Raw genomic sequence first — 13,206 nt, forward strand, 5'->3', positions numbered from 1 at the left:
TTTCAAGGGTCTGACTTTCATTTTAAAAATGTGTCTTTGAAGTAAGCATCCTAGAACTCTGACTTCAAAGACACAGAATTCTATAATTCTAGAATAATCTGACACTTTGTCTTTGAAGTCAGAATTCTAGAATTCTGATTTCAAAGACACAGAATCTAGAATAATCTGACACTTTGAAATCAGAATTCTACAATTTTGAGGATAAATTCAGAATTCTGAATTTAACCTCAGAATTTTGAGAAGAAAGTGAGAGTTCTAGCTTTTCTGTCAGAATTTAAAACAAACAAACAAACAAAAACAGGAAAAAGTAAATTATTTTTCCTTTGCTGGCCTGACCTTCAAAAAATATTCTGTTATGGTTTCCCATATCCTCTTCTGTGGAGCACTACCTCTCATTTCTTTGCTGATTTTGGTCTTGCACATGTTTAAGGTTTGTTTTTAACACATAAAAAATCCAGTCTAATGTATTACTCATTTACAATCTGCTGTAAATTAATTTAAAGCAAAGCAGTACAGAAGAGGATTAGGTCCACTGAAAAATGAAACTTTAAAAATGCCAGTTGGGGCGCTAGTGGCCTAGCGGTCTAAGCGCCCCACATACAGAGGCTCCTCGTCGCAGGGGTCGCCAATTCAATTCCCGGCCGGTCGACCATCTCCTGCACGTCTTCCCCCACTCTCTACTCCCCACATTTCCGGTCTCTCTTCAGCTGTCCTATAAAACAAAAGGCAAAAACGCCAGTAAAATATTCTCTTATTTTCAAGGGTCTGACTTTCATTTTAAAAATGTGTCTTTGAAGTAAGCATCCTAGAACTCTGACTTCAAAGACCTAGAATTTTATAAGTCTAGAATAATCTGACACTTTGTCTTTGAAGTCAGAATTCTGTAATTCTGATTTCAAAGACACAGAATCTAGAATAATCTGACACTTTGAAATCAGAATTCTACAATTTTGAGGATAAATTCAGAATTCTGACTTTTTCTCAGAAATCTGAATTTAACCTCAGAATTTTGAGAAGAAAGTGAGAGTTCTAACTTTTCTGTCAGAATTTAAAACAAACAAACAAACAAACAAACAAACAAACAAACAAACAAAAACAGGAAAAAGTAAATTATTTTTTCTTTGCTGGCCTTACCTTCAAAAAATATTCTGTTATGGTTTCCCATATCCTCTTCTGTGGAGCACTACCTCTCATTTCTTTGCTGATTTTGGTCTTGCACATGTTTAAGGTTTGTTTTTAACACATAAAAAATCTTAACAGTCTAATGTATTACTCATTTACAATCTGCTGTAAATTAATGTAAAGCAAAGCAGTACAGAAGAGGATTAAGTCCACTGAAAAATGAAACTTTAAAAATGCCAGTTGGGGCGCTAGTGGCCTAGCGGTCTAAGTGCCCCACATACAGAGGCTCCTCGTCGCAGGGGTCGCCGGTTCAATTCCCGGCCGGTCGACCATCTCCTGCACGTCTTCCCCCGCTCTCTACTCCCCACATTTCCGGTCTCTCTTCAGCTGTCCTATAAAACAAAAGGCAAAAAGGCCAGTAAAATATTCTCTTTTTTTCAAGGGTCTGACTTTCATTTTAAAAATGTGTCTTTGAAGTAAGCATCCTAGAACTCTGACTTCAAAGACACAGAATTCTATAATTCTAGAATAATCTGACACTTTGTCTTTGAAATCAGAATTCTAGAATTCTGAGGATAAATTCAGAATTCTGACTTTTTCTCAGAATTCTGAATTTAACCTCAGAATTTTGAGAAGTGAGAGTTCTAACTATTCGGTCAGAATTTAAAACAAACAAACAAACAAAAACAGGGAAAAGTAAATTATTTTTTCTTTGCTGGCCTGACCTTCAAAAAATATTCTTTTATGGTTTCCCATAACCTCTTCTGTGGAGCACTACCTCTCATTTCTTTGCTGATTTTGGTCTTGCACATGTTTAAGGTTTGTTTTTAACACATAAAAAATCTTAACAGTCTAATGTATTACTCATTTACAATCTGCTGTAAATTAATGTAAATTAAAAAATCTGTTTGGGCAGCTTAAATCTGATCACTATGACAGACACCAACCCTGTAGCAGTGGATTCAGGCATCAAAAATAAGGACACAGAAACAGTGTATCTTGTTGCTAATGGTCTGGTTTGCTTTGGTAGGTCATGAAGGAGCATCTGTATCAATTTCAGTCTGCTCCATAAAAAGCTAAAAACTCCTCACATGAGCGGTGTGGTATAGTCTATGGATCAATATTGAGTGTTAGTCCAGTTGTTATCAAAGAAAGGTAAATATCTTCATTAGATGAAAGATGCATGATGCATGAAGTCTTCTATGAGCCTTCAGACAGGTTGCTTTTAAAACCTGGTCATGAAGTCTCACCGTCTGAACGCTGCTCTCCTGTTAAATAAATGACACATTTCTCCAGTGTTGCTGCAGGTGAAGGGAGCGACGTCTACAGGGTGTCATCAGCGTTTCGTTGCTGTGAGCGTGAGAATGTGATTTAATCTCTGTTATGAATTGTGTGTCTGATAGCGGTGCTTTTATGAGCCGAGACCTCCACACCACAAATATATTTCATCACAGTCTCTGCTGCGTCTCATCCGACGAACAAAACAACAAACAAATAAATAAATAAGCTCCAGCTGCCGTCAGTTCAATCAAGATAAGGTGCTTCAGAGGGAATATTATGGAAATGAACGTGACCGTACCTCAGGCCATGCTTAAATATTAACACTTTATCTTGTCTCTAATATGTGGTTTGACGTCATTTGAAATGCACACAGAAATAGAAATGTGGAGGCGCCAGTTTGGCGGAGTGGTTAAGAGGTGCACGTCATGCACAGAGCATGGGGTTCGATTCCAACTTGCAGCCCAATGCCACTTGTTCTTCCCAACTCCGTCCTGTTTTAATACAGACATAAAAGCCCCAAATGAACTTCAAAATACCAACATGCTTAACAGGAGAACGCTTTCCAACTTTACTTCCTACTCCTATATGACTCAGGAGGTCACACATATGACAACAACATCATCCCACACGCATGCATCTCCTCCTACCCTCCATGTGCACGCTTTGAGCAAGTAAACATCGAACCATCAGGCCATGCTTACTGCAAACTGAAGCCGTTAATGAGCACACAAACACAAATACAGGGTCACACAAGGATCAACAAACACTCAACAGGAAGGAGAATGTTTCCAGAGAAGTGTGAGAGGGTATGATGATGAGGAACTACACGGTTGATTCAGCTTCAGCTGAGAAACCCTTTAAAATCAGCAACACAGCGAGAAATTTACATCGCTACATTATCCAAAATAAGGGATGGGTGTCTGCAAATTACAGGATAGCTACTGTCAACCCTTCTCCTTTTAGTGCCCTGATCTAGCAAACTAAGATTATTTAGTTTGCTTGCAGGAAGTAGCCTCAAATTTTAACATTGAGTGTGATTTGGATTGAACGCAGGACCCTAATGCAGATGGTCCAAGATAGCGGTTAAGGTCAGAACACAGAACACTGGTTCCAAGAGACAGGTTAGGAGGAGGTAAGAAGTGTAGTTTACATACTGCTGTACCAAGGCCAAATGTAGGACCCAAATGCAGATGGTCCAAGATAGCGGGTAAGGTCAGAACACAGAACACTGGTTCCAAGAGACAGGTTAGGAGGGGGTAAGAAGTGTAGTTTTCATACTGCCGTACCAAGGCCAAATCTAGGACCCAAATGCAGATGGTTACAGTTATGTCAGTGCAATCCAATAGAAAACATGAATGACTTGCAGCAAGGCAGAAAGACTGCAAACAAGACCCGCGCAGGAGGAGGTAGGAAATATAGTTCACATACTGCTGGTATTAGGTGGAAAGGTAGGAGCTCAGTGCAGATATATACAGCATACTAGTGAAAGAAAATGTGAGCAGGTGACTTACTGGCATGTTTAGTACAGTAGATGAAGAACCAGGCTGGACGGCAGGCAATTAGATCCAGGATCCCCCCAAAAAACTCCAAAAAATAAAGATATACATCCACAAAACAGAGGAACCAGGCGGGTGTGATTCTTCTTCTTCTCTCATTTTAAGGGTGGAGGTGTTATTTAACTGTCAGCTTTATAACAGGACTGTACATGGAGTGAGAGTGATTAGGGAAGTGAAGACAGGTGAGAAGGTGTCATGGAGGATGCCAGGTGACTGGGTGGCTGATTAGAAGCAGGTGTGTGGTTTAGGAGAAGAGAGGGGAGAGTGAGGACATCTGGTGGACGAAATGGGAATTACAGGAGACCTTTGAATGATCAGGGAGGCAGACAGTGACGTGTTGACTTTGGTGGGATGAAGTTGATTTATTGGTGCATCAAAATTACTCTCTCATATCATACTTTCATGCACTCTTTTGTACTGAAAACATTCCATTAACAAGTTTTAAATTCATTTCTGCAATGTGATGAGACTTCTTGCAGGACTGATGTAGATGATAATGTCTGACAGTCTTTCAAACTTCTGTCTTGCTTGCAACTGAATGAAGAAAGGTTGATTGTTTGCAGCTCGACCTTACTGAGCACAACAGTTCCCTATGTGAATTAGGCCACTTCATTTTCTGAGTATTCTGGGATCAAAGTCTGAATTCTGATTTTGATCTAAGAACTCAGACTTAGATTCCAGAATTCTGACTTAGATTCTAGAATTCTGACTTTGATTCCAGAATTCTGACTCTTTCTTCTTAGATTTCTAAGAACAAAGTCAGAATTCTGAGGAAAAAAGTTATAATTTTGACTTTTTTTCAAAGATACAGATTTTTTTTTCTTTGAATTTTGACTTTAAAGCTGCTGTTGGTAGGAATGGTGTAAAAAATGTTACTTTTTTTCTGCTGGGTTTGGAGAAAATGTCATAATACCCATCTGTACTCATCTGTAAGTGGAGTAATTAGAGACTGTTGTGAAATCTCTGCGTTTTCCAATGCCTTTGTTTCAAGCAATGTTATTATTCCCCTCGTTCCCGTTATGACGGACCAGTCATAGCTAATCTCCAATCCTCTGTCCTGATTGGTTAAGGGGCGGCCCCTACTACGTCCTCCGATTGGTTATGAGTCCGGCACTATCATGACTGCACACGCTGATCTGTGTTGGGGGGCTAAGAGGAAATCTGGTTGGGAGGGATAGTGTTGACATTCAAAGTCCCTCTCTCTGAACAGATGTTTACTCTGTGACTACCAACAGCAGCTTTAATCTCAGAATTATGACTTTGAAGTATGATGTTTTTTATATGTCAGATTTTTTGAATTTTTATTTTATGGCCTTACTTCCAAAAACTGTTTTTATACAGCAGTATAAAATCAGTCAATTACAAACGTGCACAAGTGTACTTTCTCCTTTGCAAAAAAAACATAGAGAGAAAAATATATTAGACTGCTTTAGGTACTAAGGAAATTTTGGTAATAATGGAAGGACTGCAGGATGAGACAATAAGTTGCTCTGCTTTACTCTCTGTACTTATTACTGCGTTATTGAACATTATTTAAATAAGTACTGGTTGTTATAATGTAAATGTGATGTTGATATTTTAACAAATCTGCGGTGTACCAACACAATATTCACTCTGACACAAAGAGTGCTTCTACAGTAAAGTGCCAGCAAATCAGTCAAGGCCATTTTTGTGACGCTGAGTTCAGATTGAAACGGACTCGCTCTTTTATACTGGGGTACACACACACACACAATCACACACTCTTACAATAGGCAACCCAGACATCCACAGGGCAGGGAGGAGGTGTCTCCTAGCAACCCGTTCTCTGCCAAAGCCATTAGTCAGCCTGCGAGAGAGGAGAGAGCACTGGCACAGCGCTGTGGTGGGTCTGAGGAACTGACCTGAGGAGGATATTTACCCCACGTTTGGAAGGAAGACAGAAGACATAGAAATGATGATGGGTGATTCAAAGAGTGATAATCTTGGTAATGAGGGAGGAAGGTGTCTCTGACTGCATCCCAGCCCCATCAATTAAAGCAGCACAGTACAGCACTCGTGTGGACATAAATCCTCCTGCCTGACAGATTTACATTGATCATGCACATCCAGATGAGATGAACACACCGCCTTAGGTTATACAGCCTCACAATCACCCATTAGACCAGGGGTGCCAAACTCATTTCAGTTCAGGGGCCACATACATCCCAATTTGATCTCAAGTGGGCCGGACCAGTAAACTCATAACATAATAATAATAAAAGTATCAGTATAATGTTAAAATATTAAAAGCTAACTCCCCAGCGTCTCATATTTTGGTTGCAACACACCATCTAAACCTTAATAAAACACTAAACCATGCCAGCTTTATGAAACTGAGTTCATTGTATTTAAGTGTAATGAGTTCATTATTGTTCTTTCATTGCTGTTATTTATTCACTCATTCATTATTCATTAATAACTGCATACAAGCTCAATGTGTTCCCCCAGCAGCTCATGTTGTGATTAAATCCACTGCAGTACCTCGTATTGCCGCTGGGGGCTCTAGTGCGCATGCGAATTGCTCAAGTTAAGACGAAGAAGAAGAAGAGGCTGACGTCATCCACTCGGGCTTGTGATGGCGGTTGATTTGACTCCGAGATTCAGGAGGTTAAACAGCCAAACAAGAAGCTTTCGGGACAATATACAGCATGGTAAGACCTGGAGTATATCTCTGAGTATATGATAAGTATATATAATCTACCTTTATATATAAAGACGGCCTCACACAGAGAGAACGATGTGTTTACGTGTTATAACGTCTGAGTCAGGCTCGGGCTTTGAACCGAACGGCTGTATGAAGTAATGTTGTTCAAACGTTCAAACGAGTTTTAGGGACAGTAAACATGTCATGTAGGATCCTGAGGCTTTGGGAAATGTTTAAGGGATGTGTATTTACACATAGAGGCAAGTAGCGATACAATGAAGAATGATAGAAGAAGATTAGAGACACAGAATATTCATTTTTAAATGTTAAACCAGTTTCTGAGTATTCCGAGATCAAAGTCTGAGCTCTGACTTAGATTCCAGAATTCTGACTTTGATGCTGTTTTGAAGAGCTGCGAAACAGCTTTTTCATTGTTTAACAGCAATGACAATACAGATCTATTCTATTCTTTTCTATTCTATTCTATTCAGAACTCTGATTTTGATCTCAGAATTCTGACTTTGACTCCAGAAATCTGACTTTGATCTCAGAATTCTGGCTTTGCTGCTATTTTGAAGTGGTGCTAAACTGCTTTTTCATTGTTTCACAACAATGACAATAAAGATTCTATTCTATTCTGTTCTGTTCTATTCAGAACTCTGACTTTGATTCCAGAACTCTGACTTTGACTCCAGAAATCTGACTTTGCTGCTATTTTGAAGTGGTGCTAAACTGCTTTTTCATTGTTTCACAACAATGACAATAAAGATTCTATTCTATTCTGTTCTGTTCTATTCAGAACTCTGACTTTATTCTAGATCTCTGACATTTTAATCTCAGAACTCTGACTTTGATTCCAGAACTGTGACTTTGATTCCAAAATTCAGACTTTGATTCCAGAATTCTGACCCAGATTCCAGAACTGTGACTTTGATTCCAGAACTGTGACTTTGATTCCAAAATTCAGACTTTGATTCCAGAATTCTGACCCAGATTCCAGAACTCTGACTTTGATTCCAGAACTGTGACGTTGATTCCAGAACTGTGACTTTGATTCCAAAATTCAGACTTTGATTCCAGAATTCTGACCCAGATTCCAGAACTGTGACTTTGATTCCAGAATTCAGACTGATTCCTGAAATCTGACTTTGATTCCAGGACTCTGACATTTTAATCTCAGAACTCTGACATTTTAATCTCAGAACTCTGACTTTGATTCCAGACCTGTGACTTTGATTCCAGAACTGTGACGTTGATTCCATAACTGTGACTTTGATTCCAAAATTCAGACTTTGATTCCAGAATTCTGACCCAGATTCCAGAACTGTGACTTTGATTCCAGAACTGTGACTTTGATTCCAGAACTGTGACTTTGATTCCAAAACTGTGACTTTGATTCCAAAATTCAGACTTTGATTCCAGAATTCTGACTTTGATTCCAGAATTCTGACCCAGATTCCAGAACTCTGACTTTGATTCCAGGACTCTGACATTTTAATCTCAGAACTCTGACTTTGATTCCAGAACTCTGACTTTGATCTCAGAACTCTAACTTTGACCTCTCAGAACAAAGTCAGAATTCTGAGGGAAAAATGTATAAGTTTGAATTTTTTCTCAGGATTCAGATTTTTTTTCTTGGATTTTTACTTTAATCTCAGAAAATTTACTTTGAAGTCCAAAAAAAATTTTCATGTCAAATTTAATTATTTTTTTTAATTAATAGCCTAACCTCAAAAAACTATTTTTCAGTAGTTCATAATTCTCTTTCCTTAAATACAGCAGTGTAAAATCAGTCAGTTACAAATGTGACCAAATGTATTTTCTCCTTTCCTTAAAACTTTGAGAGAAAAGTTCCAGACTGCTTCAGGTACACAAGAAAAAGTAGGTAATAATGGAAGGACTGTGGAATGGGACTATAAGTTGCTCTGCTCTACTTTAATCAAGGTTGATCTACTTATTACTGTGTTATTGAACGTTATTAAAGTAAGTGCTGGTTGTTAATACAAAAAAAGTACAGATTGTACCTTTTATAATGCAGCTGCTATGAAGTCTTAAAGAGCTATAACAGAAATAATAGAGTGGTGTAAGTGTCATGACATGCTGCTTCAGTAAATCAGCATGTTATGTTAGTTCTACAGGTGTTCAATGAAATGATGGAGATGTCATACGTACAGTTATTAATGTGTAATGCTCTCACCTTCATTTTTTCAGATCCAGTTCAGTCATCCTGTTTTGATCCGTTGTCTTCAAACCCTGCGTCTCCGTCCTTACAGGTTTCTCTGGACCCTTCGGTGCCACCCAGCTGTGGCACAACATCATCCAGGCCCTGCAGACCCAGGTGGAGGTGCGCCGCTACAGAAAGCATCTCCGCGTTCACGCCGAGTGCTTCACCGGCTCGGATGCGGTGGACGCCGTCCTCAGCTACCTGATGCAGAACGTGGTGTTCTGCACGAGCGAGGTGTCGCGCCTTAAAGCTGCCAGACTCTGCCAGGCGCTGATGGAGGCCAAAGTGTTCGAACCTGTGGGGACCAAGCTGTTTCGGAGAGACAAGGAGGCGGCCTTCGAGGACAGTAGCTGCAGTCTGTACCGGTTTCTGGAATACAAAGCGTTACCTAGCGCCTTGAGGGAGTGCAATAGTGACACGGAGAACGTGTCACCAGGAGGGCCGGAGCTGAAGAGGAAGAAGAGTGTCAGGTTAGTTTTTGATCGTCTGACAGGCCAGATTAAAGTCTGGCTGCAAAATAAAAGATCTGATATATAAAAGAGACTTCTATCTGTCATTGAGAGGTCTTCAAATGCAGAATTACAGCTGAGTGATAATCATTTGTGAACTCATTCCCAGGCTGAAGGAGCTGAGGATGATCTCCAACCCGCTTGCTGTCGGACCGTCAGACAGGAGAGTCGAGCGACTGCTGAGGACCATCAACCTGCAGCCTTCCATGCCTCCATCTGTGAACACAACCCCTTCAACCTCTGCCTTCTTATCCAAAGCAGGTGAGCCCAAGCTAACTTTGAGTATATGTGAGTGAAGAGGATTCCCTTCATGCAAGATCATCAATCCAGGAAATGAAAGTTCATGCTGCATGGTCCCTTTGTTTGTTCTCTCTCCTCAGTGGTAGACGAGGTCTGGAAGCAGCAGACGTTGCTGCAGCTGCTGCAGATCGTCGACCTGCCCATGCTGGACTGCATCCTGACGTCTCCTGCCAGAGTCCAGCCTCAGGCCTTCAGAGCTCCTCTGGCCACCCAGGACTTGGTTTTCTCTAACACATGTCTGGAGAGAGAGCTGCCTGACGCTCTGAATCTACCTCAGTCAGTGCTCATTGTTACACTTCGTAATCACACTCATCCTGTGATTAGCAGACTTTGCAGATTTGATGTTATGTTCTGATCTGTGATCCTCTGTGTACAGGTTGGATGGCTGGCTGTCGGCTGCAGCAGACTGCTTGGAGCTCTTCCCCGACCAGCTCATCGTGGTTGCAGGGGAGCAGCTCAGCCAGCAAGGTGGCAGCATCTTCTCAGAGGACGACCAGACCGAGCAGATGGACCACCAGAAGAGAGTGCTCTTTGACACCATCGCCAAATACTACAGCGGGCAGGAGAAGACCCCTCTCCTCTCAGGACACCACATGGACATACACGCTGCTATCCTGAACTTACTTGGTGAGTCTTCATCAGGCATCAAGTTTGCAGCTTTTGTCTCTGAATGAAGGTTTTAATTCCTTTTGTTTTCTTTCTGTCCAGAAAAAGGGAAGGAGCAGGACGCCATCAAAGCATCTCAGTTGTGTTTTCGACTGCTGGAGACGAGCGTGAGGGATGAACTCAGGAGGCTGCTGGCTTTTATGGCCACAGCAGCTCATCCAGATGGTTGTCGACTTCAGAAACAAGTACGACTTATCGAATCCTTTCTTTACAACAGACAAGAACACAGAATACTCTTCTATTCTTTAAAATTAAAGTTTGCTTTCCTTTGTCGTCAGTGTGTTTGATCCTTCTCTTCTGTCTGCCTGCTTCAGATCGACAACAGAGCTCTAGTCTGCCGCTCCTTTCAGAAAGCGATCGTCCAGAATCCTGAGCTGACTCGACCCCAGAGTGAAACCCTGATGCTGTTCCTCATGGAAAACTGCACCCAGATCTTCAAGGTACACTTTAACTGTTTATTTCAGGTATCACTAACATGAGTGTCACATCACCTGAGTTTCTCAGTCCAAAAAGTTTGACCCACCTCTTACTTTTCTTTCTTCTTCTTCCCCCTGTTATACATTCAGACTCCTGCATCCCTCACTGAAGCTGTAAGAGGGACGCTCAGGACCATGCGGCAGGGGAAAGACCCAGACTCAATTGCCAGTAAGTGCACACTCTGGCTGACATACAACACATTACATCATTATGGGATCAACACGCCATGCAATGCAGAACCCCTCAAACTTTGCATGAATAACACTAGGGATGGAAATTTCACGTATTTTCCATGATTGATCTTTGGAAATGTTAACGATCAACTATCGATTAATCATAAAAAAAAAACCTGTAAACATTTTCCATGTCTAAAACAATGCCAAATGCATTTTTCCCCCTGAATCAAACTTTCCTTCATGACACAATGTATACAACTTGCAAGGTTTAACAAGTGACCATAACTTGTGCTTGAAATTGAGCTTTTAATTTAATTTGTGCACAGATATGCAACAAAATATACCAGTTTATTTTGTTGCATTGTGAGCAATGAACTCCAGGGTAAAGGATTCTGTCTCTGAACCATCAACAGATCAATGACAGCGGTGGAGCACTCCCCCTCCACTCACCTCATTAACCTCCCTTCTCTCTCTCCCTATGTGTTGCAGCGTTCACGTTCTGCCAGCAGGTGACGCCACGCGAGTACGAGGACCAGCGAGAGGCAGCCACCCTGGACAGCCTCAAACAGCTCCTCCACGACATCTCGTCCAGCACCACCTTATCTGTGAAGGAGAGGAAGAGGCTGCTCAAGGAGTTTGAGAAACATCATCCTGTCGTCTTCCTCCAACACTTCTCCAGCACCTTCTGAAGCTTACAATCAGGGGGAGTAGATCAAAGTTACAAGAAATAACGCACTACTGCTATCGAGTATCGACCAATCAGAGTCAAGCATTTAACCCAGCTGGGTAATAATAAATAGGAAACACAGTGCTTTATAAGAGGCTGCAGGAGGTGGATTATATTTTTGAATTGATCGTTCTTTGTATTGTCCTGCAGCACAGAGAGAATTATCCATCCTACAAACATAATGTGGTGACACATTGTAAGATGAACTGTTTGTTTGTTTGTTTGTTTGTTTGTTTGTTCAGGCTCAGTTAGAAATGTGCGTGTTTTTGCACTTTTAATGAATTATCAGCTCGTTTATGATACTAAGTGCCTGAAACAGGCTGCCTTTGAGCTGCAGAAGCTTTAGACGTGAGGATCAGTTAGCATTAGTGTTAGTGAGGAAACACATTTTTAACACTGATTTTATATTAATAAGATAAATAATCTTTAAAATGAGGCTTTAACACTGAGAGAGGGAGTGTGTGTTTATTTTAAAAACACCAAAAATTAAAAACAGCCATAAAGAAAGATGTTACTGACAAGTGAGCAGCTTGTGGATACTGGAGGTACGTCTTTACGGTGTGGGTACTGTGTTTGGATGAAGCCTTCTTTAATTTATGATGAGAGAATTCAGACATGGAAGTTTTATTTTTTTAATGATGCCGTGCACTTCGATCAGGCTTTAATATTTCTACTAATGAAGAGAAAGAAATGTAGTTTCATGTTTTCTTGCGTTCGCCCGGTGAAAGAGAAACACTGGTCAACACTAATGTAGCTGAAGAAGAGTTAACACAGTTTATTACATGTTTTTGGTCAACATGAAGTGAAAGCAGAAAGAGTACCGTCATGTTTGAGTCTAACCACAATTCAGGTTAACATATGTTTTGTATTTTAATCAATGGTTGAAGTTTTCTTTTAGTGCCAATATTTTAACCTTTTATGATTTTACTTGAAGTTCAGTTTGAGGACTTAATTTAACTTTACTTTAGGATACTAATTGAAGTTTCAATGCTGGATGATTATGTAAGGGTAATCTACTGTCCAATCTGTGAGTCAGCATCTTTTGTTCTTTACATACTGGAATCATGTGAGAATGCACTTTAGGATGCTGAGACATGCCGCCATGTTTTCTACTGGAATAACAAATCTAATAAAAAGTTCTCTGAAGCTAGATCAAGTGTTTGTCTTTTGTGAATGTGAACATCTCTACACATGAGACCAGAATACATTATCTGACTTTTTTTTTAAACAAGACGTAGAAATAATTTAATGAATGGCATTATAACCCGACCCTGATCCTTAGGTCAGCAGGTGGAAGACTTCACCGTACCCAGAGTCAGATCAAAGTCTGGGGAAGGGGCCTTTAGTTACTGTGGTCCTTCTCTCTGGAACAAACTGCCTGCTGACCTCAGGTCCGTCACAACTGTCTCTACTTTAAAAAGAAAACCCTCCAGAGCGATGAATAACATAATGACTGATGTGACTGACTGCATGAGCAGCAATTGTTCTACTGTTAACTTGATG

At 40.6% G+C, this 13,206-nt stretch overlaps 1 protein-coding gene across 1 annotated transcript; it reads left to right on the top strand.

The window, feature by feature from the left end:
* The first annotated feature begins 6,500 nt into the window (after window positions 1-6,500).
* On the top strand, window positions 6,501-12,855 carry depdc4 (DEP domain containing 4). The gene is made up of 9 exons (XM_034673977.1): window positions 6,501-6,631; window positions 8,898-9,318; window positions 9,467-9,618; window positions 9,738-9,933; window positions 10,034-10,284; window positions 10,366-10,508; window positions 10,638-10,763; window positions 10,890-10,968; window positions 11,466-12,855. Exons 1-9 carry the CDS (start codon window positions 6,556-6,558, stop codon window positions 11,663-11,665), a joined length of 1,644 nt encoding a protein of 547 aa, XP_034529868.1. The 5' UTR covers window positions 6,501-6,555; the 3' UTR covers window positions 11,666-12,855.
* The last annotated feature ends 351 nt before the right edge of the window (window positions 12,856-13,206 follow it).

This window comes from Notolabrus celidotus, chromosome 21, assembly GCF_009762535.1.
Source record: "Notolabrus celidotus isolate fNotCel1 chromosome 21, fNotCel1.pri, whole genome shotgun sequence".
Taxonomy (NCBI): Eukaryota; Metazoa; Chordata; class Actinopteri; order Labriformes; family Labridae; genus Notolabrus; species Notolabrus celidotus.